General features: G+C 40.3%; 1 protein-coding gene and 1 long non-coding RNA gene across 8 annotated transcripts in view; both read left to right on the top strand.

The window, feature by feature from the left end:
• Positions 1–18,530, top strand: part of zbtb34 (zinc finger and BTB domain containing 34) — a 38,873-nt gene extending 20,343 nt beyond the window's left edge. For 2 of the 6 annotated variants that reach the window (XM_046386784.1, XM_046386785.1), the window contains exons 2-4: positions 475–526; positions 1,921–2,006; positions 11,438–18,530. In XM_046386784.1, coding sequence (XP_046242740.1) covers positions 2,004–2,006; positions 11,438–13,000 — 1,566 coding nt within the window. In that variant the 5' untranslated portion in view covers positions 475–526; positions 1,921–2,003 and the 3' untranslated portion in view covers positions 13,001–18,530. The other 4 variants (XM_046386787.1, XM_046386786.1, XM_046386782.1 and 1 more) reach the window with 4 other exon arrangements.
• Positions 18,531–20,690: 2,160 nt separating this feature from the next.
• The window catches only part of LOC124058001, a 66,037-nt gene continuing 60,025 nt past the window's right edge, over positions 20,691–26,702 (top strand). The window contains exons 1-2 of one of the 2 annotated variants that reach the window (XR_006843193.1): positions 20,691–20,835; positions 20,990–21,080. This is a non-coding gene — a long non-coding RNA (uncharacterized LOC124058001). Of the gene's footprint in view, positions 20,836–20,894; positions 21,081–26,702 lie in introns of those variants that run through there. The other variant, XR_006843194.1, reaches the window with a different exon arrangement.

Genomic DNA, 26,702 nt, shown 5'->3' with positions numbered 1-26,702 from the left:
TACGGGATATTTCACGCTTTTATCTACTGGCTACATTTTGCTACTTAATCAGTTACTTTTCATTAATTTATCATTAGCAATCTATTTTAACCATTCTGTGCTATATATTTAAAGTTTTTTTCTGTTAGGCTTGACTAACAGTTTCAAACTCACTATTTCATCTATTACTTAAACTGTTTGTCATTTCCAGTTATGTTTTTAACCCTTAATCCATTACTTGTTTGAACTGTTCATTCATTACTACATCATAGCTAACTAGCTAAAGAGTTCATTCAGTTCTTCTAGCTATTGTATTGTCCCTTATTCTTAGCTAACCGTTCAGGCCTCTCTGCTCACATGACTGCTTACTAGTTTTCATACAATCTAAATCACAACATATGATGATCACGTGTTACAACCAACTATGGATGTTAATGGATGACTGATTTAGTGCACATACTAGCAAGCTGACTTTGTATTCCCATCTTTTCCCAGGTCACACATGGTTATCGTCTGATGCTATCAAACTGTACTCTTGAATAATCAGGTAAATATTGAAATTACTGCATCTATGTATGCCATGGTATAATAATACATAATGATTGCCATATTATTCTTTTCACTGGAGAATCGAAACATTCTCATAATTGCTTTTTATGCCCTTAGTGTGCCCTGGAATCAGACGAAAACAACCTTGACAATATGTGTTGAGGATATGTAATTTCAGCCACTTAGGATCATTAAAAAGAGATCATATTAAATATCACTGCAAGAGAGGGAAAGAGAAAGCGAGAAAGAAATAAAGAAGAGATTTGTTTGTCAGTCAATTCCGACCCACTCAATCTCCTTAGCCTTGTGAAAGCGGGGGAGAGAAAGGGTCGGGGTCAGCTTTCTGTAAATCTTCTGATGAAATGTTGACAAAACAGCCAATTTTCTGTAATTTTCCTGCAGCCGTCTTTCAGCAGTTTACTCACTCAGAACCCCTTCATTTCAAACAGCAGCACACTGCGACCTCTGACATGTATCTCGTCCCTGACTCCTTTGGCCTGGCAGAAAGACAGTAACAGTTGTGCCTTTTAGGTCAGGTGGATGCCGTTTAAGAAGCCAGCCTCATAAAGGACTCCTTTGTCTCTCAAACAGGCTCTCTTGGGCCCCAGTAAAAGGATAAGAAATGTAGTTAATAGCTCAGGAGTGGCCTAATCATCAGCTGCCATTACTGCTCCAATATCAGCAGAGATGACAGACTTATCAATAACAAAGGCCCAGCTGAAGCCTCCACCGCTCTGTCATTTTGATCTTTGCTCCACTAATCAGAGCTTTCATTTGAGCTAAGCACCAGGCAGCACACCTCTCATTCTCTTCATGCTGTGCCAGATATCACTCATCTTTACAAGCCACTCTGTATTCCCTCAACCCCAGGCCACCATTTCCACAAATTGGCTTAATTTCTCAGGCAAATATATGACACATCTGAGAGCTCATTATCCCTGCAATGCAAGTGATTATTGTACTTACTGGTGAAACTGTCTTAGCTTTTGAGGTTTTGTCTTGAACGGCTTTGGTTGGAGTCCAGCTGATTTTTTAAATGAAATGAAGACACGTCAAACTGAATATCACCGTGGTATATACATATTTCATGAGCTTGTGCTGTGTTCGCATCAGTAGTGAACTTGCAAAAACACAAAACGATTTTGAGGCATGGTTGTCTGGTTTGACCCACACAAAGCAACATACTGATGAGGGGGACTGTTACATACGTTACATGTTGTAAAACCAAAACAACACTCTACACAGATTAGATAACTGCCGGCGACATTAGCCTCAGAGAGTAAATTGTCTTTTGTAGAATATTACATATCCTCATAGAGAGTGATGTATATGCTTTTTAATAGTAATGTACATAGTTTAATATCAATATTTCTCTTGTTCATTCTTCCACAGAAAGCTCTTCCATCAAGGAGAAACCTGAGAGGGCCAAAGAGGTGCTCCCGCACCTGGACGAGCTGGCCCTTTCATTTACAGTCATGGTGAGGATCAGGCACTGACTGACTCAGACACCTGCTATTGGGAAATATGTTCTCCATCAGTGAGCTATAGACTATTTCTGGACAGGAGCACTGGGACTCCATTGTTCTCCCCAGCCCTGACGGCCAAGGTATTCTGGGACTCTTGGCACACATAGAAAACAATGTGTTATTCACGTTAAGCTTAAAAATTGGGCTACTTATTCAACCCTACCAAACACGCTGCCGTTAGAGTGGTATCTGTTTACTGCAGCAGAATAGTTTGCTAGCTTTTAATACCGACTGAATGACATGTTCCACAGAAAAGGCTAAAAAATGGTGGGATTAGTTCGATTAATTGCGACTGATGGACCAAAATCGTATAGATGGATGGATAGATCAGGATTATTAAAAGACAAACTACGAGAGTAAATATGCCAGAGTCACGTCCTTTCCAGACAAAGAATAAATACCTATCATTCATATTACGCATAACCTGTGGTCTCAGGCTTAACATAAAACAGTGGAACTCCTTATTCCCTCGGTTTGATACATGATATGTGCTCTTTAAACACATCATCTGGTCTCTGCTCCTATACAGTCTCGTACAGGGGCAGGGAGGGTTGGGGATTTTGCAATGTCATCTGGGATTAAAAAGGAGCAGCACATCAGAGCTCGAGGCCACACCACCTGGAGCCCCTATACGATCCCTGGCGCTGCACCACTCAAAACCAGCCCCATTAGCTTACGGCCAAATAATTCCTGGTCAACCAAATGACACTGAGCTAACAAAGCCCCATTTCAGAAAAGATTACAACTTCAACAGGAAACCCTTTGATTATGAGTTTGTTTGAAATGTTATCAATACCGTGATCATTCCTGCGGATCAACAAAACTATCTCTAATCACCATACCTTGGCTGCACGTCCAGTTGTGCATCAATCTTCTGAAAAAAAACAAAAAAAAAACAGAGAGGTCGAGAATAGAGGAGTGATTTGTTTAACAAGGAGCACGTGCAATGACAAAGCGATTCCTTTCTCTGCGCTGATCACCCACCTGCACAGATTAGGTCAGATATTCACCTGAGCTGCCAACCTGTCACTCACACTCTGTAAAGAAAAAAAAAAAGAAAGAAAGAAAGAAAGAAACACACACACAGCTCACATTCTTGTTAGCAGTCCTAACAGTGCACAGTATACTGAATTTTACTCACTCGATTTGCAAGCAGCTACTGTAATTTAAGAGAAAAATAAAATTCAGTGAAATAAGATTAAGATCTTTTGGGGTCACAGTGTCCAAAATTTAAAGTAATCTGCATTTTACAGAAATAAAAGTTGATAAACAAAAGATTAAATGACTGTGTAGTATCCAGGTGCAAAGTATTTACAAATAATTATTAAATAAAATTATTAAATAATATTACTGCAGTGCCCAGTTGTTATATTCAAAGCTTTACATTGTAATTAAAAGAGATTACTACAATAAACAAATCTCTCCGTCTACACTGGATGGTGGCCATACATTTTAAAGCAAAATTCAAGTTGTGTTTTTCCAAGATAATGCATGAAGGTTTACTTACAAAGTTTTCCATTATGTAATTTTTGTATATGTATTTTTTTCATTAAAGGGAAAACTGAGCTAAGGATCTGAAACATTTCCCACTCTCTTGAGGAACTAGTTTGTTTTTTCTCATTAAGTTCATCATCAAGATCCTGCAGTGTTCCCAACATCTTCCTCATTCGTCAATCCCAATCAATGATGATGCATAACAAGTTAAAATGCAAAATTAACATACATAATTAAGACCAGGCAACCAAAAACTCCATAAACAGGTATGTTAAATAATAATAATAATTTATATTCATTTTATTTTAATTCACCATTAAAATTAAGATTTATAATTTACAATATCATTTATTGTATAACAGCATCTGTTTGGTGAATAACGTTATTTCCAGTGTAATGCTTATCCACCGCCAGTGTTGTGTTCAAGGGAGGAAGGGAATCGTCAGCAATTTGGTCTCTGGCGCCCCTTTGTGGTATCTATGAAGAACTGAATTAAATCAGATTGAGTTCATAACAAAAAACAAACAAATAAACAAAACCCAAGCAGACTGTGCAGTTTAGCAAAAAAAACACCTTTATTTAACCGTAGCTATTTTTTAAAAAAACAAACTGTCTCTCAGGAGCTCAGAAATGACCGATGCCACTGAAGTTATTGTTAACTCAGCCCAGCTCAAATGTAGTTTCTCAAAGGGGGCAACACAAGCTGTGGCTGACTGTGACAGTTTGATGCTGCCTTCGGTTGGTGGGCTAAATAAGTTAAATGACAAAAGAGGGACTGCACACACACACACACACACCCGGAAAGATACTGACCAATGTCATTTCCGATTTAAATGAAGAAACTGCAGCGTTACAAACCAGCATTTATAAAAACAAAACTAATACACTAAATACCATAACATTTACTGCTTTCTCCCACTGACAGAGTCGTAAATTAAAAGCAGATGAAGTTGACCTCTGTATATACCATGTCTTGGGTGTAGCCAGTAGATAAGAGTATGAGCACTATAGCCATGTTATCTTATGAAAACCATTTGGAGACTAACTACTGCATTTATTCAGTAGGATACTCCATCGCCATCACGGCGTGTATGCAGAACATGTTGTCTCAGTACATAACACTGACATGAGCAAGGGAGGGGCTGCTGCAAACACTCTGATAGAATGAATGTAAAGAGCCAAAAGAACACTTCCTGTTGATGCAAAAATTGCAGCAGCAACTGTCTGACACATCTGGACTGGAGAGGGGGGGAGGCCTGGCTGTAGTGTTAGCGAACTACTGAGGGGAATGGACAACGTTTTATACTAATCTGGAAAAAAGGTAAGTTTAGTGCACTTAAACTTTTGCTTGCATTGGCGACCATAATTTGTTTGTAATGTTGGTGCGTCTTTGCTTTTGCGGTTAAAGTAAGTGGGAAATAATTACCTGTAGCCGAACGTTAGCGACTACGTGCTAGCTAGCGTTAGCCGCTACTTAGCACTGTTCGCTACTACATCGAATGGCTGCTAGCCAAGCTAGCGCTAAATGTTAGCATTGACCAGCTAGCACCTTAGCTATTGCAAATGACAGCCGACATAGTTTGTACCCGCATTCGACGGTGGAATTGAGCTACGAAACCATGCAGCACTGTCAAGCTAGTCAGGTAAAGTGTGACCAAACCGTAAAACACCACCAAGCGAGACAGAGTGAAGTCCGTGAGATTTACGTATTTTTCTGAAATATGTATTCGGTTCTGAATTAGCTGCTAGCTAGTTAGCCAGTGCCTGTATGCTGCCTGATAGTTGGGTGGTTCGGCCCTGTGAGCCGATGGAATGTGTTGTTTTTTTAAACTAACGTTAATCGAGCTACAAGTTACTGGTGAAACGAGAACTGGTGGAGACTACAAAAAGGCAGGTAGACGTAACAGTCAGGCCAGCGCCAGTGTTAGCTGCTCGACAAGTCAGATTCCGCATCATTAGCTAACTAACTACTAACTGAATGGTTTGCAATAAAGTTTGAGACACCGCACATATGCTTGCTAATGTATCGGCACTGTGTGCATGTACGGTGGGAACTGTACATTCTAATGTCGCCCAGTGCTCTTCACGATGAAGCTAACACGGGTAAGCCTGACTCATAGTGACTAAGTTAATGCAATAAATGTGTAGCGAAGACTTGTAATAATTTACCCCGCTTGCCTGTTTTAATACCAGTGTTATCACCCCAGCACGTTTTTACTCTGTCAGTCTCTGTAAGGTTACATCCAGTGGTTTTAGCAGGACATCTGTTAAGCTGAAACATACCATTAGTAGCATTGCTCTTGTTTCTTTCTTTTTTTTTTTTTTTAAAGTGTAGCTATAAACTAATCATACGTGATGTTATTACGGGAAGGGACAAAGTGCAGGGACACTTAGGCCACTAAAGACTGTGTTTATTACTATATATCTCACATCCATTTGCTCTCAGATGTCCCAGTCTGCTGCGGTTAAAGCCCAGTTTGAAACCGACAGCATGGGTTATTCCTGGACTGAATTGCGTCTGAAACTAGTCTATACAATAGTATAACTACAGACACGTCAGAACAGAATGGAGCCAAACCAATTACGACCTTTGCATGAGCTGGCATTATGGCTTTGCACCCATTCACCCCATTTCTCACAGTCCTGGTTCTGTTGGGGATAGGCAGTAAAAGTGAAATGGTTTGAACTGCCAGCTGAAATGGGTGATTATGCCATACAAGGCATAGAGATGCTAGTTGCATAAAGTAATGTCTGGTGAGACAGGACCCTGAGAGGTCTCTCCTGGTCATGTGGAAATTCAGAAACTGCTGGGGCCTGGATTAGAGGTCATTGATTGTAGCCATTTTGTCAGAAGTTACCAATTAATTAGTTAAAGGAGCATTTTCCCTGATATTTTCATCAGCCGTTTGACAATTTTGTTATGCGCTCATGATATTGTGGTATTTATCACCTATCTATTGAAAAAGGTGTTGCTATATTTACTGTTTTTTAAGTCACAAGTCAAAAGTTAAACTTGTGAGTCAAAATATTCTCAGGTGAGTAACATACGGTATTTTCCACATCATATAATATTTGGAAACTCACCTGAACAGCACAGTAAAAGTGACACGACGTGTAAACATTTGCAGGGACTTTCCTGCATGTCAGCAGCAGACAGTTCGTTGCATTCTTTTCTATATGAAGCAAAGCCCCAACCGTTTGGTAGTAATAAAACCTGTTTTAAGGGCATTGTGTCAAATGTATCTCTGCCAACTATAATTGCAGCAGTGGAATTATTGCTGGGTGGCTGCAGGTAAAAAGAAAATGTAGCCGGTTGTTATCCAGTATAATTAGTGCTGGTCAGTAAAAGCACTGTTGATGTTGCAAACAAGATGTGGCACATATGTCAAGGTTGATGGAGACAAAATGCAGGAGGGAAAAGACAGAGTTCTGACGTGGATCAACCAGATTCCCTTCCAACTGAATGCTTGTAATGAATGCAAATGTTGGTTTTTCCTGTTGCCAAAAAACCCTGTACAGTACGGTCTAATTACGTTAATCAGATGTATTTTCCCTTCAGTGTTTTTATGAGTGCATGTCCTTTTTGTCTTACAAATTACAGCAAGCTTGAGAATGAATATTTTGTTGGAAAAGAAAAGGACAGTCTTCCACTCGTGTTCATCTGATAACCACGTGAGTGGGCAGAGATGAAAAATGAGCATTTTCTCATTTTCCAGTTATTTACTCCCAGAACACACCCAAAGGCTAAGAATACAATATTTATCCCTGCGTATTAAGCTCCCCCTAAGTCTGAACACTTCCCACAATGCGTGTCATACTCACAGCAGCAGAGCTCCGCACATCATACCTTTACTTCACTAAAAATCTCATCTATTTTTATCTTGTTTATTTATTATCTCTTTTAAATTGCTCTCCTAGCCTTTGCTTGTTAAGCAGTTCTGTTGTGGGTCTGGTCTGCCCCACAAGCTGTTTTTCACAGTAGGTGAAATGCTGCTGATGTTGAAGAAAGAATACAATGCTTGCTTGCTGACTTTGATGTTTCTTCTAATGTTTTCTTTTCCTTTTTGCTTCTTTTTTTGAGTGATATGGCTTCAGTTTGGCTTCAGTCCACAGTAATGCTGACCTGGTGTTCAGCCAAACAGTCACAATGTACCGACCATCCTTTATACATGAAGCAACCATGTCAGAAAGGTTTTTTAGCAGGCACTGAACTTGACCCGCAGATGGAATTTCTGAGCTGAATTTAAACATTTTTGGTTTTTCCCACATGAGCCAAACATGTGACCCTCACCCAGCATGTGCATCTCAACTACTGAGCATGCATTCTTTGGCTCCCCTTCAGCTTGGCTCCATTCAGTACGCATGCTGTTGGCAGTCACCACTGATATGCTTTAGTGTATGAACGTGTTGTATTTGAAGGCTGGTAATGGGCGAGGGAAAATAATGTACAGCTTCTCTGTTGTGTTTTGCTGCATGTTTCCCTCCCCTGTGCCAGGATGAGGTTTGTTGGGCAGGTGTCTTGGCAAGCTTTGGCAACTGGAGAAAGTGTTTGCGTTCCCAAAGTGCTGACAGGGGCTCGGTGCACACAAGATCACGCTGAATTGCTAGCAAGAGGCAGGGAGGGAGGAGGAGGAGGAGGAGGAGGAGGTGCAGTGGGGGAGATGGGAGCAGGGCAGATGGAGTGGGGGGAGAGGAGGGTTAAGCTGGAGAACTAACACACACTAAGGTTCTGCGACATGGAAGTATTTGCTTTAACAAACATACAGTTAGAGAGTAGGCACAGTATAATTTGATTTCACAGTTGCAGTGTGGTTAAACTAGTTCTTCTGTGAAGGCAGGGCCTATGTCTGTTAATATATTATCAACCATGTCAATCTGTATGTTCTTGTGTAAGAATAGTATGCCAGTACTTGTGCAGCAATGCCTTTCATGGGAGGAATGTGTTTTGGGAAAGCTTAAATGTTATGGCTTGTATGCTGTGAAGTATCTCAATGCAGGGAGAGGCAGTTGTGCTCATTAGTGTGGGAATGAGATGATCAACCAGCAGTAAGGCAGTTAGGCAACACTCTCTATGAAGACCGCGTCTGTTAGGAGTAAGAAAATATTAATGCAGGTAAGTATTGTGCTGTTATGTTCTTTGACGCTGTACTGATTTTTCTTTTTTTAAATCATAGCTTACATGCAAAGATGTCAGGCAGTGGTTCATTTTGTGTTGTATTTTAAACCTCTAACCGCTAAAGAGCAGTTTTGTAAGCTATCTTCAGCCATTGGACTCTTGAACTTAAACGTAAGAAAGTCAGCTGAGACAGGAAGAACTTAAGTCCACCAGGTTTTCCCCCAGAAAAGTCATTGCCTGTTAGCACAGTGAAAGCCTAACTAACAGACGGAGCTGCTGAGCTTTAGAACCATCCATTTGTGGGGGCAGCTGTGGCCTAGAGGTTGGAGAAGGGACTTGCGATCGGAGGGTCGCTGGTTCAATTCAGGAATGCAGGAAAAATTTGGGTGTGGTTGAGTGATTAATGTGAAAAAAATGCTCCCCCCTCCATTAGTCGGCTGATGTGCCCCTGAGCAAGGCACTTAACCCCCTATTTGAGCTTTGCTCCCCGGGCGCTTGATGCTGCCCACTGCTCCTGTGTGTGTTTCACTGTGTGTTGCATGTGTGTGTTCAACTAAGGATGGGTTAAATGCAGAAGACTAATTCAGTGTGTGTATGTAAAAACATATATACTGCCAATAAAGTGATTCTTAATTCCCATCCTATAAATTAGATCTCGGAGATGCACTTTTCCTCTCGGCTTCTATCACCACAGTGTTGAGTTGAGTTGTTAAGCGCTGCTTGTTTGTTACTGGTGGATTTTGCAGTGATCATGCAGACATTAAATCTAAACATCCTCACAACATCTGCTTTTTGTGAATATGGATCACAAGATGTCACCAACTGGTGCTCAGTGTACTTGCATTTGAGTTCCTCCTTTTTTGTTCCATCAACATCACATTAATTCATTTTCCCCTGGCAGAGTGTCAGCTTAGGCCCATAGGCCACGGACTCATGATGCCCCGGCAGAAACTGTGCACGTTGACGGCCTATGAAACAATATTTAGCCTTGTTTCCAGTATTGCAGTATATTGAAACGTAACTCCTGTGTCGTGATATGTATCGTATTGCCAGATTCTTGCCAATATATGGTTGTAGCATGTTAAGGGGGCTTTCAGAGTGTTTTATAATGTAATGATCCTGCTTTTAGACTGCATTCAGTGATAAATCATTATAAATGTGACTAATAATGATTTTTAAGTTCAATATAACTAAGATACTGTGCTGCTTTACAAGTGATTATTATGAAACATGCCAAAATGAAGAGAAACTCAAGTAAAATGTGTCTGCGGTAGAAATGGAACCTTAAGTTATTAAACACATATGATTTATGATTCAGAGTAAGTCAAAAGACACACTCTTGGTGTGGTGTTTATGGAAAATGTTAACTGATGTTACACAAGTGTCTGCAGCAGTGTCATTACTGGCTCATTTACTAATTACATAAAAGAAACCTCTAAAACTCCGTAGAACTTTCCAAAACACCTGGTGTGTACTCACCTTCCAGGTAGAACCAGACTTTCTTCTTTCTCTGCCAAATATGAGATGTACACCTTTATGGCTCCCTCATTGCCTGTTTGTGCTTCACCACAGGCAGTGCAGGTATGACATTCAGACTTTGCGCAACTGACACAGCCATTTGATATGCTTTCCTCTCCATTTTCTGTTTAGCAGTAATGGCTCTTTGGATGAATAATGAATAAAATATTAAATAAATAAATGGCAACTGAAATAATATTCATATTCATATTCTTAATATTAGGAATTTGGACTACATTACCTTTCTTGTTCTCACACTCCCACTAATACACTTAATTATGTTAATGTGGTGCCCCTCCCAGAAATGTCTACATGCTCTGTGCTGATCATCGTGTCTGTTTACCGGTTCACAACAAAATGTGTTTTGTGTTACCAGCTGTGTCTTGTTATGTTCTAAACTTTTCACAAATTGTACACCATTATGATCAGAGAGAGAGAGTCTGACCTGTGTTATTGAGGCCAGTATTAGCATACATGAAAATCTTAACTGCAGTTAATATTCTTTTCTTTTTTTTTTTCACACATACATTAAGATTTAAGTCTACAGGATATTAAAAGAAGATCTGTTAAAAACACACTGAGGCAAGATGTTTTACTGCTTAAAACCGTACTATCTAACACAAAGGGGACAGTAGCATCATTTAGCCTACATGTCATTGTATCATCTAGCCCTGTATGTAAACATAAAAATACAATAAAGATACAACATATATATTACACAAATATTTTACACTTCCTCAAATGCATTCTGTACAGCAGGGCTGCCTGATTTGGTTTAAAAAAAACCTAATATTACGGTTATTGTGACAGACACTACAACTGTGATGTTATTCATGATTAGTGTGAAGGAGCGTTTTTATAACACAGTTTTCATTTTAACTGATAAAACTACTAAAATTGTGATTGTTGGGGTCTGTTTTCTTCTGGAGAAGATGTTTTCTAGGTCAGGGCATCTCTGCCGCACCACAGTACTTCATTATAGTACTGCTCTGTCACATATTTTACCCTTTATCAAAAAATTGCAGCTTCTGTGATTTCAACTTTGTTTCTTTTGCTGTAGAATTACTCATACACAAAACTGTATGAAGTCAGCCTTTGTCAAATGCTCATTTCAAACGGTCTCATTTGTCTCACAAATACAATACAGTTCTTTTCTGTTAAATGGGGAAATGCAAATGTGCTGCAGTGCATTGCAAATGACATGTTTGAAAACCTAATGTTTTCTCCTTGTTCTTTCCTTCCCTTTTCCCTTCAGGCTGTCAGCAAACTGGAGAAACATATCCAAGAAATGGACGACGGCAGCTACATCGAGTTTGATGTGCCGGAGTTCAGTAACACTGTTCTGACCCAGCTCAACGAGCTTCGGCTGCAAGGGAAGCTGTGTGACATTATCGTTCACATTCAGGGCCAGCCGTTTCGAGCCCACAAGGCTGTGCTGGCAGCCAGTTCACCCTACTTTCGTGACCACTCAGCTCTCAGCACCATGAGTGGCCTTTCCATTTCGGTCATCAAAAGCCCAGAGGTGTTTGAGCAGCTTCTCGCTTTCTGCTACACAGGTCACATGTCCCTGCAGCTCAAGGATATTATCAGTTTCCTTACTGCTGCCAGCTTTCTGCAGATGCAGGCCATCATTGACAAGTGTACCCAAATCCTGGAGAGCATCCACTCCAAGATCAGTATCCCAGTTAGCGTCTGCAGCCCAGAGAAAGACGACCTGCAGACCAGCCACAATGGGGTGAATGACAGTAACCTCTTTGTAAATCCTACCCAGATCTCCCCCCCTTACTACTCCCGGCAGAGTCAGACAGGACACGAAGTGCGCTTTGAGCTGGCAGGAAAAGGCCTGGGCCGGGGACGGCAGCAGCAAGAGGAGGGCCAGTCGGACCGAGGCAGCAGTGATAGTGTATCAGAGCACGATGCTCCCATGGAAGGAGAAACGGAGCAAGTGGAACTGATAGGCAAAGATGGGCAAGTAACAGATGTGCATGTAAAGATAGAGAAGCCCGACAGGCCCACTTACTCGGATAGTTCCTCAGCTGGTGATGATGGCTACCACACAGAGTTGGTCGATGGAGAACAGGTATTGGCTGTTAGTGTGGGTTCTTATGGTCCTGTAATCCAGCCTGCTACCTATTCTTACTCAGGGCTGTCCTCCCCGTGCTTTGTCAACCTAAGCAGCTCCAGTCCTTCCCGCTCCATACTCAGTGGCTACAGAGGTGGGCGAGCCAGGGCAAAGCGCCCCCTGGCCATCCCAGCAGGGGTGCTGAGTCACATGAAACCAGGCTCAGATGACAGCGAATCAGCTGTGGGACCCACAGGGCTGGAGAACGACGTGCGAGAGCGCAGCCTGCGTAGCCAGTGGTACCCCTACAACGAGAGACTCATTTGCATCTACTGTGGAAAGACCTTCAATCAGAAAGGGAGCCTGGATCGCCACATGCGCCTGCACATGGGAATCACCCCGTTCGTTTGTAAATTCTGTGGCAAGAAGTACACAAGAAAAGACCAGCTGGAGTACCACATCCGTGGCCACACGGACAACAAGCCCTTCCACTGTCAGATCTGTGGCAAATGCTTCCCGTTTCAGGGCACCCTTAACCAGCACCTGAGGAAGAAGCACATGGGAGCATCAGAGAGCAGTAATCACGTGGACTCTCCAGAGAGGACGGAGGGAAGCTCAGGTCAGAAGGACCACGAGGAGACGTCCGAGGGGATGGCTTTCGAGGCGCAATATGCAGAAGAGGCACCGGCCAATGAGACGGAGGAGAGTTCAAAATGCAGTCCGGAGGAGGCTCAAGCGTCAAGATGTGATTTTTAGGTCCTGCTTCAGGTTAAGGAAGCTTTAAGAAATGTTTATTTTAACTCAACTTAATGGACTTTTTTTCTTTTTGAATCAGCTCCCTCCACTATGGACATTTCTTGCGTCAAGGGTTTCTGTCAATTTTGTGGAAATTAAATGTAGAATCCAGAGAGCAAATGGGTGCTTTATAGAAATTTGATTCTTTCAAGCAAAGGGAGTAACAACTTACTATTTTTGAGGAGGTCACAATAATCAAGACCCCCCCTAATTGATTTCTCTTTTTATCTTTCCATGTTTTTTAAAACATATTTACAGAGTTATATAGGCATGTTGCAATAATTGATAATGTGAAAGCTCTGGTAAGATGCTAGTCATATCACCTTTTTACCTGACCTGTTTTTGCACACGTGGCCATAGGAGGTCACTTACTCACAAGGAATGATTTTTCTGCCAGTGCAAAGCTTCGTGTGTCGTATCCGTTTAATACCTCATGATGCAACTACATACTCATCACAGACAGTATTTTAACTTAATGAAACTCACCAGGTTCTACCTCATAGCCAAGAACCTACCAGGCACAGACTCGTTCACCGTTTTGAAATCCATTTTAGGTTGTTTGTACAGTATCTTATTGCCAAACCTTGTAAAGAAAATTGTCTCAACACAAAGCCTTGATACTTCGGGGAAATATTCCTTGCTGATTGTATGGTTCAGGGACAAAGTCCTTGTCAAATGTTTCATGGTCAGCCAGGTTAAATTGATGATTAAGAAGGTGCTATGTTAGGAGTGCATTACATTTGCTGGCTTTCTTCTGTGTTTTCGGCGATAGAGAGAATAGAGTAAGAAAATGGCCCTGTATATTTTCAAGATATGATTTTGCTGTCTTATAATGTCTACAAAACACTTTTTAAATCTCCCATCACTACTGGTGATCTCACTCTGTAGACGTGGTTTTAGATGCTGTCATCCATGAAATGGGTGACGTAACGTCCATACAGTGAAGTCATTTGTATTCCTCTATACTCTGATTGCAGACTTAAACTGAGTTGTTGTATGTTTAAGTTGTTTTGTCCTGAGGTAGGCTTCTAGGTTAATACTCGGTGTCTGCTAGAGACAAGAGTACCCAAATGTCAACAGTAGGACAGTAGGGACACCTCTGGATCTGTTCACTTAAATCTACACAGTATACTAGTCTGAATAATATGCAAACAGAAAGAACAAAGGAATCTCAGCCATTTTGACATGGTTTTTCTTCCAAACTGTTGAAGAGCTATTGGTTTGTTTCCTTTTGGTTTTTTGTGTTTTTGTCTTTTTGATTGATCTGTGATCTCTGTCTTCTGCATCAGTTGGGGTTGAATACAGACTCCGAACATGTTTTCCTCATTTGTCAATCCTACTCTGTGGCGTTGGCAAAGCTAGTTTAATGCTAAGAGGTAGATGTTAGAGGTGAGTGGTGATCCAAAGTATTGATGCACTTTGCAGAGTTAGCAGTGGGTGGGGTGGCTGCTGTCCCGCTGATAAAATGTGCTCATTTCTGTCTTAATTCTGGTGCAGCAGCAGTGGAATAGTGCTTGCTTCACAGCAGTGATTTTTCTTCCTCTGAGCAGAAATCTTTGTGAGACCCTGCAATCACATAAATGCTATTGGCTGTTGTATTTTATCTATACTGTTTAAACCATGGGGATCAGGGGTGGGGGTGTTATTAGTATATAGAGACTTGGTTTTATTTCCATTGTGACTTAAAATAATCTGCATTCACAGTAAATGCATAAAAGGCACTTAGAAGGCCTGATTGGTTATCCTGTCATATTTAGCAAACTTAAAGCTTAGCTGGATGGACTCTCCTTTTTTTGTGCTGTCTTGCTTTTCTTATTTGCCATCCAGGTGTTTATTGCCTTTTTTTTCTTCCTTTTTTTTAAGAGCACCTGCTATGTGCTTTTATTTTTGTCCTGTCCAGTCCATGCTGAATTTATGTCAGTGAATTGATTATTTTTACAGTTTTCATATAATTTTATACTTTGCGTGCATTTGGTGCCAGAATATTGTTTTTATTGCTTATTCGTCCGTCAGGAGTGCGGTCCTTTTATTCCACTGAATGTGCTGTCATTGTCCTCGCTCAGTGACAGTTAAGATGGCATATCAAATTTTAGGGAATTTTTTGCAAAAATCAGTATAGCTAGCTTTTCAGTCATCTCTTTGTGCAAAGAGTTATCACCAACATTTCATTATCAGCCCACACACTGTCAACCTGTACGATACTTCTTAGATGAATGTTTACCAATTCATTTCTGTCAGCCGCCGATGTGACGTGCAGGTTTGACGTCTGCACTCATCTGAACTCAGCAAAATGAGCAAATTAGACATCGCCTATGATGATTTGCGCCCTTCACCTAGAAAGAAAAGAAAGAGGGAAATGCATACCTTCTTTCATTGTCGTCACTAATGTTTTGTGAGTAACAGGTACAAACTGCTAAAACAAATTTGTGCCAAGAGTTCACACCAAAGACTTACAGGTGGTTTTTAACTGTAAATTTTGACTGCGTAATTGAATGCTCATTCAGAAGTGTAGGTTCTTAATTTAAAGTAGGTCTAGTTCGTCGCTATTTGCAAGGAATGTACGTTTCCCAGCTTAAAACAATCACTCGTGTAAAATTTGAACAATTTGCGAAGAAGCAGAAAAGTCACGTATATTAAGCCATACAAAAACTGACAATATAAAATTTGTGCAGTAGGTATTGTAATTGTTTCAAGCCAATGTAAGCAAAAGAGAGAATACTTAACACAGAAAGTGGCATCTTAAACTTAGTGCCTTGCCACAAGCTTTACATTTTAGATTCTGGCACTTGGATTCCTGTGCCTCTTTCCTTTTGTAAGGGACTGAATAGAGAGATTATTGTGAAATATGGCCACGTCGTTTATTGTTTAGTGGTGCCAAGAATGATTAGAAACAAATTCCTGTCAGTCTTGTTCATTTTGTAGTTTTTTCAGCTCCTGCCCTTCGTTTTTCGCTTTTTATTCTTTGATTAATTTATGTTATCCAATGGACAACTGATTTTGTAGCAATTGATTGCAATCGGATGAGGTGGACTTGTTCCCTGCAAGCCATTGCCCCCATGTTCAGAGACTTGTACTGTATCCCTCCTCTGTTAGCCACTGAGGACAATCCTAGCAGTCTACTATAGTTTTAGGCATTTCAGTGAAGGAAGGAGATGCATGAGAAACACAAAGTTCCTTCCTGTCTGTGCTCTCGGAACATCTGGCAAGGGAACAGCTGCTTGGATATTTAGCAGATAATAAACTAAAGAATATTTGTGGAGAAAAAAGGCTTACCCTCATATAATGTAGCTTAATTGCACGTTGCTCAACCACGAAATTGTATGAAATTGCCAATGGATATTTTTTTAACTTGATTTTTCTTGTATTTGTGTCATCAATTGTGCACTTACAGTTTTTGGTTAATAGTAAGTATCCATCCAGGAAGACTAGTTCATTTAGCTACATGGCCTCAACCACTTTTTCCCCTTAAATGGTGCTTCTAGACCAGTCAGAGTTTTTTTTTCCCTGTCAGAAAACTCCATATAATCATCATAGGTGAAGGCAGGGGAAGTTGTTTAAATACGTTTCATGGGCTGTCATTACTTATGTGATACTTCACGCCAATGACGTATACAAAGATGGCCGACACGTCTCCACTTCCTCCCAACGTACAAAAGTGAAACCAAAATGTCATGGATGTGAGTGCTGCCATCTTGTTGTGGTGATGCCATTTGAAGCCAGAGTCTGCCATGACATTTCAGGCTCTTTTCATAGCATTAAATAACTAATGAAAACCTAACCTGTCAGAAAAATGAACACTTTAACACACATCGGTGTGGTAAAAGCTACCAAAAATGACCACCAGAAACCATCTTTGGGAAAAATTTATTTGATGTGTTTGTAGTTTGACCCATCTACAAACACGGAGGAAGGCGGGTTTATGGGCTGTACTGCAGCCAGCCACCAGGGGGCAATGCAGATGTTTTGGCTTCACTTTCCAGAAGCTTAAATGTCGCCGATCTTTATATACAGTCAATGTACACCCTTAAACAACCAGTTGAACTTGACACACACACAGATCTTTGTTCCACACCTCCGACTGGAACAGGAGATGCATTATGGGCCACAAGTAATCAAACAAAAGTGTTTACAGGGAAGGCTGTCAGACTACTTTTTGAAATTGCAGCTCGTCCTATTCTTTTTATAATAAACTCACTTCAGGTAGTTTACAAACACTGATACAGGCTTAGAAAAAAATCTTAAGTCTTCCATAGATTTTCTGTCAGTTTCTGTCCACTGTGTATTATATAAAAAAAAAATAGCAATAACCTTTTTAAAAGTGGTGTATTGGGATCATCAAGCCTATTGAAATATTGGCCGGTCATATATGAAACAAACTGAATGTCAGGGAGCTGTTTAATTGAAGTAGGACCAGGACAATTTGATATTGATTTATTTTTTATATGCTTTCTGAAACTTTGGACAGGTAGACTTCAGAAAAAAATAGTAATTTATATATCTATATAGATATACATCTATATAGATATATAGATATATATACACGCATACAAAAAGTGGTGTTGCTTACTGGTGTTCTTAATGCTCATCATAAAAAATCCAGTGGTAGTCAGTAAACTGCAACACAAGAACTGAGCATGTGGTTCAGTCACCAAACTCTGTGGCACTGTTCAGAGTTGCACCTCCAGCTGTGTTAAATGATGAAAGGGATTTTGGGCTGTATAGCCACTGTTTGGGGAGCGGGCGGTCTGTTGTCATGTCGAGGTTCAGCGGTCTCCTTCGGCTCCACGGGCGCCGAGACTGTAGTTGTAGCTGTTCTGGATCAGAGGGGAAGTTTTCGATCTAGCTAATGTTCCTTTTCCTTTGACAACTCCCTAAACTCTGCACTATTATGTCTCTGGCTCATATGTATTTGGTGACAAGGCAAAAAAACTTAGAACTCAGGGTATATAGTGTTAAAAGTGGTCTCATTGGACATACATCTTATGTCCATAGTATAATTGTGCACTGCTCTTCAGGTGGGGAAACAAGTCCTCAGTCAGTGGTTCCCAAACATTCTGCCTCAAGGTCTCAATGAGCCCATATTTTCACAGAGCTGAAGCTCGGGGTGTGCTGGAGACCTCAAACCGAACCATGGCGGCAGAAGTGCCCCAACTCCTGTTTTTGTCCACTCTACACACAACCTCACAACCCAACTGTGAACCTCAGAACTCTACTGTTTTGTACAACTATGAAGTAAATGAAGCTAGCTAGAGCTGATGTTGTATCTATTGCCATTTATGAATTTATTTTATAGCATGAAATAAAATATATTTATTCAAATTATATATTTTACTCATAATCATTCTGTGCTGCTTCGTTTTGGTTCTCAAGCTTGTAAATTGCTTTTTTATTATATAAAAAATGTCAATAGAATAATGCGTTTGTAAAATAAAGACGCTGATTTGGCTCCGATTTGTCTTTTGTGTCTCAAATAAAAAAGTTTACCTTTGTATTTAGATGTTCATGAAGACTGAGCGGTCAAAGAGCAGATAATAATATACTGTTTTAATCAGTTAATCAGTGTGTTGGCATGCATGGAGCACATAATACTGCAGTAATTCTGGGTATAAATACCATGAGGAGGAGTAGCTGATGTATGTGCAACTTCAACCCTCCAGAGGGAGCCAGAGAACAACAAATAACACCTCAAAAGGTTTCCCGCAGTTTAAACTTGAACATATCCTGGAATGTAAAGGTCATTTTGACTTCAAACTCCTAACTGTTAGTATGTTCTTAAATGATCAGCCACGGGTGTGAAAATGACATTTTAGACATATTTTATACATTCTGATGGATAATAATCAGCAAACCAGACATCTGAAAAGACCTTTTCTTCTTGTCTTTTTTTTCCTTGTGGAAAGTAGGCCATTCACAGAAGTCACCCAAGCCAAGTAGTAGAATATAAAACAATAAATTTCTTGAGTCTGAGATGTCTGGTAATAAAACTAATTTATCACCAAACTGGCTCCTTTTCCTGCAGTCAAATTCTCTGCCTGATCCTCAGCAGTGTTATTGCTCCTCTCCCTACTGTGTTAAAAAATGCACCCAAAGGGAGGAATATATTCATGAAGTGGCACAGCTGTGCAGCAGCCTCCCTTGGTCTTACTACTGTATGCGGGTTTCACAAAAACTTAAGACCATAAGACCACCAAATTATCCAGCTACGTATGTGCTTCACTGACATTTTCCCTAAAATGCACCTTCAGGCTCCAGATTCTTCAGTAAGAACTCCACTGCTGTGCCTCTTTGTCAAGTGTATTGTCAGTTACTAATAATCTCAGTAGATAACACAGTACTATGTATCACTCATTGTCAAAAAAAAAGTTCTATTAAAGTGGATGAATTGTTTAAATGACGGCATTACGCGGCTGCACTGACATCTGATCCTAAAATAATAGGCTAAATTGCTCTGTTCAGTGGAATATGAGAATAAAAAGAACCACAATACACAAGGCCAGGAAACCTGAGGTAGCCTTGTTTCCACAAGGACTCTTTAACTGCATTCTGTGGGTATGATGTATTGTGGCTCTCTTTAACACAAACTCAGCCACTTGGATTGGGGTAAATAATTGCTCGACGTTACTGTTTCACACATTCTTCTTCATGTGTATTTTCAGGACGATCATTAGGGTTTGTTTTGGCAGTTCTGCAGCTACAACCTGACCGGTGGGTCTTGAGCTCCACGCGCTGCCCTGCACTCAGTCTATCTCATGTAGGCAGCAGTGGAAGAAGCACTCGGATCTTGTACTGAAGTAAAGAAACAGAAATGCAAATAGTGAAGTGTAGAAATACTGTTACAAGTAAAAAGTCATGCATCTACGTTTTTTACTTAACTAAAAGCACAAAAATACTCAAATTTATATTATAATTAACTTCAGTGTTGAAGCTGGTAAAGGTGTTATTTTATCTAATTTATCTTCTGGTGCACCTTGTGACCTTTCAATAAATTTATTTGCTGATTATATTTTGTGTTACTGAATTACTGAAGTCTAGTTTCAAATCAAATCTGCAAAGCAACTAGTAACTCAAGTTAGCCACATAAATGTAGTGGAGTAAAAAATATTTTTGCCTCTGAATTGCAATGTAGCAAAAAAAATGTAAGTACTTAAGTAAAGTACCTCATAATTGTACTTAAGTACAGTACTTGAGTTAATGTACTTAGCCATAGCTCACAGACTGAAAGCCCACAGTTGGGCCAGTGTTGGCCCATTACAAGGTTCAGTGTGGTCAACCAGACGTTTCTAGCTTAACATATATATATATATATTATATATATTAATCAAAATAAATAAATACATAATTATCTTCATGCTTTTACTTTTGCGAGGTAGTAATGCAATCATTTCCATAATGTTGGATCCCTGTGTCCCTGCATGGCACACAGAGAGAAACTTTGTGCATGAGGTCGGTCAGTTAAGGACACAATCTAAAGAATACACCACAATACAGTACACCAGGTGTGGCAGGCAGGTAACCTCACCTTGTTTGAGTGGTGCAGGTGTTTGTCCCCTCTCTGTTCCCTTACACCGAATCCCTCTGCCTCTATGGGGAAGATTTTCATTGATCTTGTTATTGTACATTATTGTGAAGGAGACTCTGAGCTGCTCCGTGTGGCACTTGAAATATACTAAAATATAATAATTTGTCAATTGTTATGATGACGTCGTGACGCCGCTGCTCGCTGAATGAGATACCTGTGCCCTGTTACAAAGCATTTGGCAGAAAGGAAGGGGGAAGCAGGTTAAGAAGATGAAAAGGTCAGCGTCGTTTATTCCTGGTGTTCCTTCTTTAGCTATGAAGCCATCGCAAGCTGTTGTTCTGCCTCAGTCATAAATGTGTTTAACCGCTCTGTGGGAAATAAGTGATCTTTTAGCAAAGTTAACCTGTGACCTGTTGACTCGGACAGCACAGGTGTGCTCCACATGCGGACGCCATCAAGGCCGTGACCGAATGGAAAACAAAAACGGATGAAAAGGAAGCCAACAAGCACCACAGCCAGCAGGTAAGATAACATTTCTGTCTCGACAGCTGAACATTAGCGATGTTTTATTACGTGCAGGATGAGAACTGACGCTTAAATTAGCCGGTGGGCGTGGCCAGACGCAGTTGGTTTGTTTGGTTTTAGCTCTTCTTGCTAATTAGCACCCGTGACGCACATTAGGCTAATGATCGTGTGGCTAACTGCTGTTGATGTTGGCTCTGCTCCACATTAAATAACACACTCTCTCTCTCTCTCTCTCTCTCTCTCTCTCTCTCTCTCTCTCTCTCTCTCTCTCTCACACACACACACATAGTACAACGTTTACTGTTCAGCACACACCACTGTACGATTTAAGCTGTTTTACATAACAATTTGTGAGTGTTTGAACGTGGAACTACTGTAACAGAACAACATGGCGGCTACGTCCCACCTTTAAGGGCGTCGTGTGCGTCATTACGCCTTGGCTCATTTTTCATGTTTGGCTTGCGTGTAATTCACAGTCTCGCAGCTCGATCACCTAGCGTTCAGGTACAGCCTGGTGTCAGGAAAATACCGTTACATTATGTAGCATACAGTGTAGAGATGTCAGGAGTTTGAGTTTGATGTGTTACCTGTGGCCATCTTGTAGCAGGTGGGAGGAAGAGGCTGCTGACTAGTGGGTTGGTTTTGTTTGTGGATTTGATGTGTGGCTCACTACTGTACCATTAACTCAGTGTATTTGACTTCTTTTTCATTTAATACAACAGAGTTAAATCAATTTCAGCTAAATTTGACCCAAACAACCAGAATACCTTGCTGTACATTAGCCAGTATCTAGCAGGTCATGGTAAACTTCATCTACTGTCATACGTGACAAAGAAAGGAGCAAATCCTGATACTGAAGACACTGGAACCACCAATAGTTTGACTTTTTTGCCTGAAAGATGACTGAAAAGGTTAATCAGTTGTCAGAATAGTTAGCAGTGAATTTCCTTCTGAGTGACTATTCGGTTAATTGAACAGTCGATGCAGATGTAGTCTGAATTAAGTCTGTATTACATTGGTGAATTGTATATCTCTATTGGTGAATTGTATATCTTTATTGGTGAATTGTATATCTCTATTGGTGAATTGTATATCTCTTGGTGAATTGTATATCTCTTGGTGAGTTGTATATCTCTATTGGTGAATTGTATATCTCTTGGTGAATTGTATATCTCTATTGGTGAATTGTATATCTCTCTGCACTGTTAACACCTTCAGTTATGTGAACTTATCTGCCTGAAGAAAAATCTCAGTTGAGTGCACCTTGCTGTGTTGGCATGGCAGATTAACTAAAACTGGAACGTCTGGCAGATTCTTGGAAACCCCTCCTTTTCCCGATATAAACCTTTTCATGTTATTCATACTTTCCTTTATTGAAACCGAGTCAGTCTGTTGTACTGGCATTGATTTTGACTCACTGTCGGCATCGAGCCCTGGTTTAGAGGCTCTGTTGAGCTGTGAGACCACAGCTTGTTTCTTTATTATCAGTATGAAGTAATTGTTTGTTTGTTTGTTTGGGAGAATTTGATGGACTTCATGGGAACATGACTTTTCAGGAGGTCTTTGCTCTCACAGACTGTGTTTTACACACAGCACTTACCTACAGTGTGTTAAAATATCAGCTTTGTAGTATTTGACGATTTTGGCTTTGGTTCTTGTGTGATCGTTTTTGGTTGCAGCCAAACACTTAACTCCCCGAACACTTAAATGATTTTTCTCGTGAATTTAACAATGTCATGCCAAAAAGCCAGGCATGTGTGTCTTTGCGTCCTGTGCCTGTGTGCAATTATTGATAAAGAGAGTCTGGCTCTGAAAGGTCACGGGCTGCACAGGGAAAACATGTAGTATCTCAGTCCAGTTTCCAAGGATACAGAGTGAGAGATTTTTGTCTGCTGTCTAACAGTAAAAGTACCTCAAGCATTGCAGTACTGCAACACAGTAAAACCTTGCAAAATGAAATTTCCATTGTGCTAAGGAAAATTCCTCTCACCCATCCCAAAAAGATTTCCTGGAAGTTCCCTGCAGGGCACTCAGAGGTTTTGGAAGAACATGAAACGATGGTCCTTTCAGATGGCTGTAAAGCTATAAGCAAATCTGCACATCTCCACAGTTGGAAATCAGTTCAGATGCTGAGCTCTTGGAAGATGGAGGGAAAAAAACCCAGAATTCAACAGTTCCACTCTGCAAGTAATAAACAATGAAGTAACTATTCTCCCAAAGAGAAGCTCCACCACATTATTTCTATTTTTAAGCATTTCTTAATAACTCCCATATGCATCACAATAATTTACAGCAGCAGCAGGGAGCGGTTTGAATAAATGGTGTGGAAAAAGATGTCGGTTACCTTTTTATTGCAGCGCTTTGTTGGATCTCACTAGTTGTTGTTTCATGGTGTTCAGAGTTGTGTTTTTGCCTACTTGCAGTGTGACAGTGACAGGCTGAGCCCAAGTCAGTCGGTATCGCGTCACCACAGCAGAATGTGGATGTGACGCAGACACTGAAACGATAGCGTAGCTGTGGTACATCACTATGTGTTTAGTTTGTGGTCAGTTGTGACAGGAGTCATCACACTGAAGAAGAGAACAGAGAGAGGAAAAAGATGACAGAAAGATGAATTCACTTTGCAGACGCAAAATGTGTTTTGATGGCTGTTTCTTTGCCGGAGGAAGGATTCTGTTTAAGTGCAAGTGCCAATACTGCATCATAATTATCCCACAAAAATTAAATTGTGTAATTTTATTTCACAGTTGAGTACTTGCATGAAAAGTCTTTTGCCATGACCCTGGGCCTTCACCACTGGAAAACGGGAGAAGGACACGGTGGAAAAGTTTCCTCTCTTGCGCACTTCTTTCATGTCAAAACGTTCAGCATATCCTGAACAGAAGTGCTGACATCTTCCGTTAATGGAAGTTATAAGCTCTGAAGAATTTTAAAAGAAGTTACGATACTTATGTAAGCATCACGTGTTTTAAAATGTGATCGACTTGTTTTCATTTCCTCGCCTTCTCCGGCGTATCATTTTCAGTCAAGCTTTTTCAATATAATTAAAGCAGCTGCAGGAAACATTTTAACTGTTGATTCTGGCACCCCCTGTGGACAAAAGTGGTATGAACATCACTTCCTCCAGTCGTTAAGGTCGTTAAGATCTTGATCTGGTTAGCTTTTATTTTGGAAGCAAGTGAAAGAGAGACACAGCATATTTTCAGTGCTTTTTTTCGGGTGTTCGCATAGCGATGAAGTAAGATCAGCGAATGTTGACTTGTAAAGTTTGTGTTGGTACCGTACATATATCAAGGTTACATGTAATGCTACAGCTCTGTGGTTGTTGTTGTTGTGTAATTTTTGTTGAGCTAACGTTATCAACATTCCCTCATAACTTCATGTCTTCATTATGTAGTTTTTCCTACAGGATTTCGTGATGCTGTGTTGGGTGGACTTTAGACCCTTAAGGCTGGGTTTAATTTTTAAGTTAGATGTGTCATTCTGGTGCTGTTTGAGAGTAAGATTAAGAGGCTAGATCACAGAAGTATGAAGATAAATAAGCAAGTGAGGAAAATATAAAATGTAGAAAGTAATAAAATGTAACCCTGAGCTTTGGCTGTGCTTTCATGCATATGAGCGCATTTTGTGCACAATACAGCTGTCCTTTCCAAGCTACAGTTTATAGACACTATTTATCAAGTGGAATAAATAATTGCATTTTACTCTCACTTTTGTCAGGCACAGAGTCACAGAGCTCATTATCATGTGCTGCTTCAGCACCAGACTGCAGAGCAGCAGCTTTCCTCAGGCTGTGAGACGCCTCAATCTTCAACACTTTGCTTTGAAAAATAGTTTTACATTTTGGAATCTGACCTGGTGGTAGGTAGAACTGCAGTTAATTATTCTCATTATTGATTATTCCGTCGGTTTTATCAATTCATCTAGAAAATTGTGAAAAATGCTTGTCACAGTTTCCTCAAGCCCAAAGTGACGTCTTCATATTTCTTCTTTTGTCCAACCAACACTGCAGAACCCAAAGACTCTTCATTTACTGTCATGAATGACAAAGAAAATCGAGCCAGCAAACGTTCGACATTGTTGCTTGAAGAATGACTAGAAAAATTAATCAATTATCAAAATAGTTGACAGTCTTTTGACTGACTAATCAATTATTCAGCTAGTCATCGCAATTCTAATTCCAATCATAAAGTATCGTGATAAATGAAGTGTTTATTTTCATCAGTGAACTGCAGAGTATTGATTGATTGATTGATTGATTAATTAAATTAATTGTTGCAGCTCTTGTGGTAAGCATCAACAGTGACTGAACAGAAATAGCCAGTCTTCTCACCGGTGGTCTTGTTTGCTTATGCGGGTTAAAAGAACGTTGTGCAGTAAATTATAAATTATATGACAGGCGGTCTTGTCTCTTTGGGAAGTTTCTATATTTGGCAGTGAAAGCAGGAGTGAGAAGAGTTAGTTGGAGCACAGGAAAGTTAAAAATGGTTATGTTGAAAGTAAAAGGACATGGACTATTACAGATGCGAAGCAACAATACAGGCCAGTGTGAAGGTTCAGGTTGGAAGGCTCAGGAAATGTGGTTGTCTTTGTGCTGAGTGAGCACTGTGTCAGCCCATGGTTTTCCATGTTGGTTGAGGAGTGGGGGCTGCTCAGGCCACCCTTACTGAAGGTTTTCCATCGTGGTGAGTCCTCAGACGTATACGGCATCCAAAGAGTCTGTCGTTTCTGTTTATGGAGACGGTGAAACATCGTCCTCTGTTTTACCACCATTAAGCTGATTGACTTAGCAGACTTCAACTGTTTTGAAGATGTGATTGCTATTAAAAAGAAAAACAACAAAATAAACAGTATTGACCTATCTAGGAATACAGGAGAGTGCAGTACAAACTTTTCCCATCCATCTTTGGTAGGAAAACGCAGCTGACAAAAGTGACATTCGCCATGATGAATGACTTCCTTTGTCGCATCCAACCTCTTTGTCATGGGAAAGAAAGCCTTTTAGCTTTTGACTTATGAGACAGCTTTAGCTGCCAGTGTTTGTCATTTTTAATGTAGGACAAGTGTTTTGGCAACTGTCACATAAGCATCCATTTTCACTTTGGCAGCACAACATAATAGCATGGTAAATTAGGTTTCATTTGAGGCAAGGGAATTTAAAAGCACACGTCACTTTTTGCTCTGTTGATAATCACCCTCTTCAGACAATCTGATTGTCTTTAAAGTTCATACTAAATTGATTTCAAGTGCTGTCTAAACTGTCTAAACCTTCTTCATTTCAGATCTGGTCACAAAATATGACATTAATGGAGCTTGGTTCATTGCAGTGTAAAGTCATTTCTGCTTCACTTTCCAGCTGTCTTTGGAAATCTCATTGACACATAATAAAGTAAAGGTGGTTTCTGCTGTCAGCAGAGGAGGACTGCTGGATGCATTAGTTTTACAAGGCTGTCACGTTTCATTTGTCAATCCCCTGATGCGCTGACTCCGTAAGCAAACACTGTGCGTGGTAGTGTCTGAGGTTTCATGTTTTAGGCAACCAGAGCTCAAAACTTTGCATTGTCATTCATAATGGTAGGTTAGTTTTCAAGATTCAAGAGTCTTTATTGTCATTATGCA

The sequence above is a fragment of the Scatophagus argus genome, chromosome 4, assembly GCF_020382885.2.
Source record: "Scatophagus argus isolate fScaArg1 chromosome 4, fScaArg1.pri, whole genome shotgun sequence".
Classification (NCBI taxonomy): Eukaryota; Metazoa; Chordata; class Actinopteri; family Scatophagidae; genus Scatophagus; species Scatophagus argus.
This window is presented reverse-complemented; position numbering and strand designations above follow the sequence as displayed.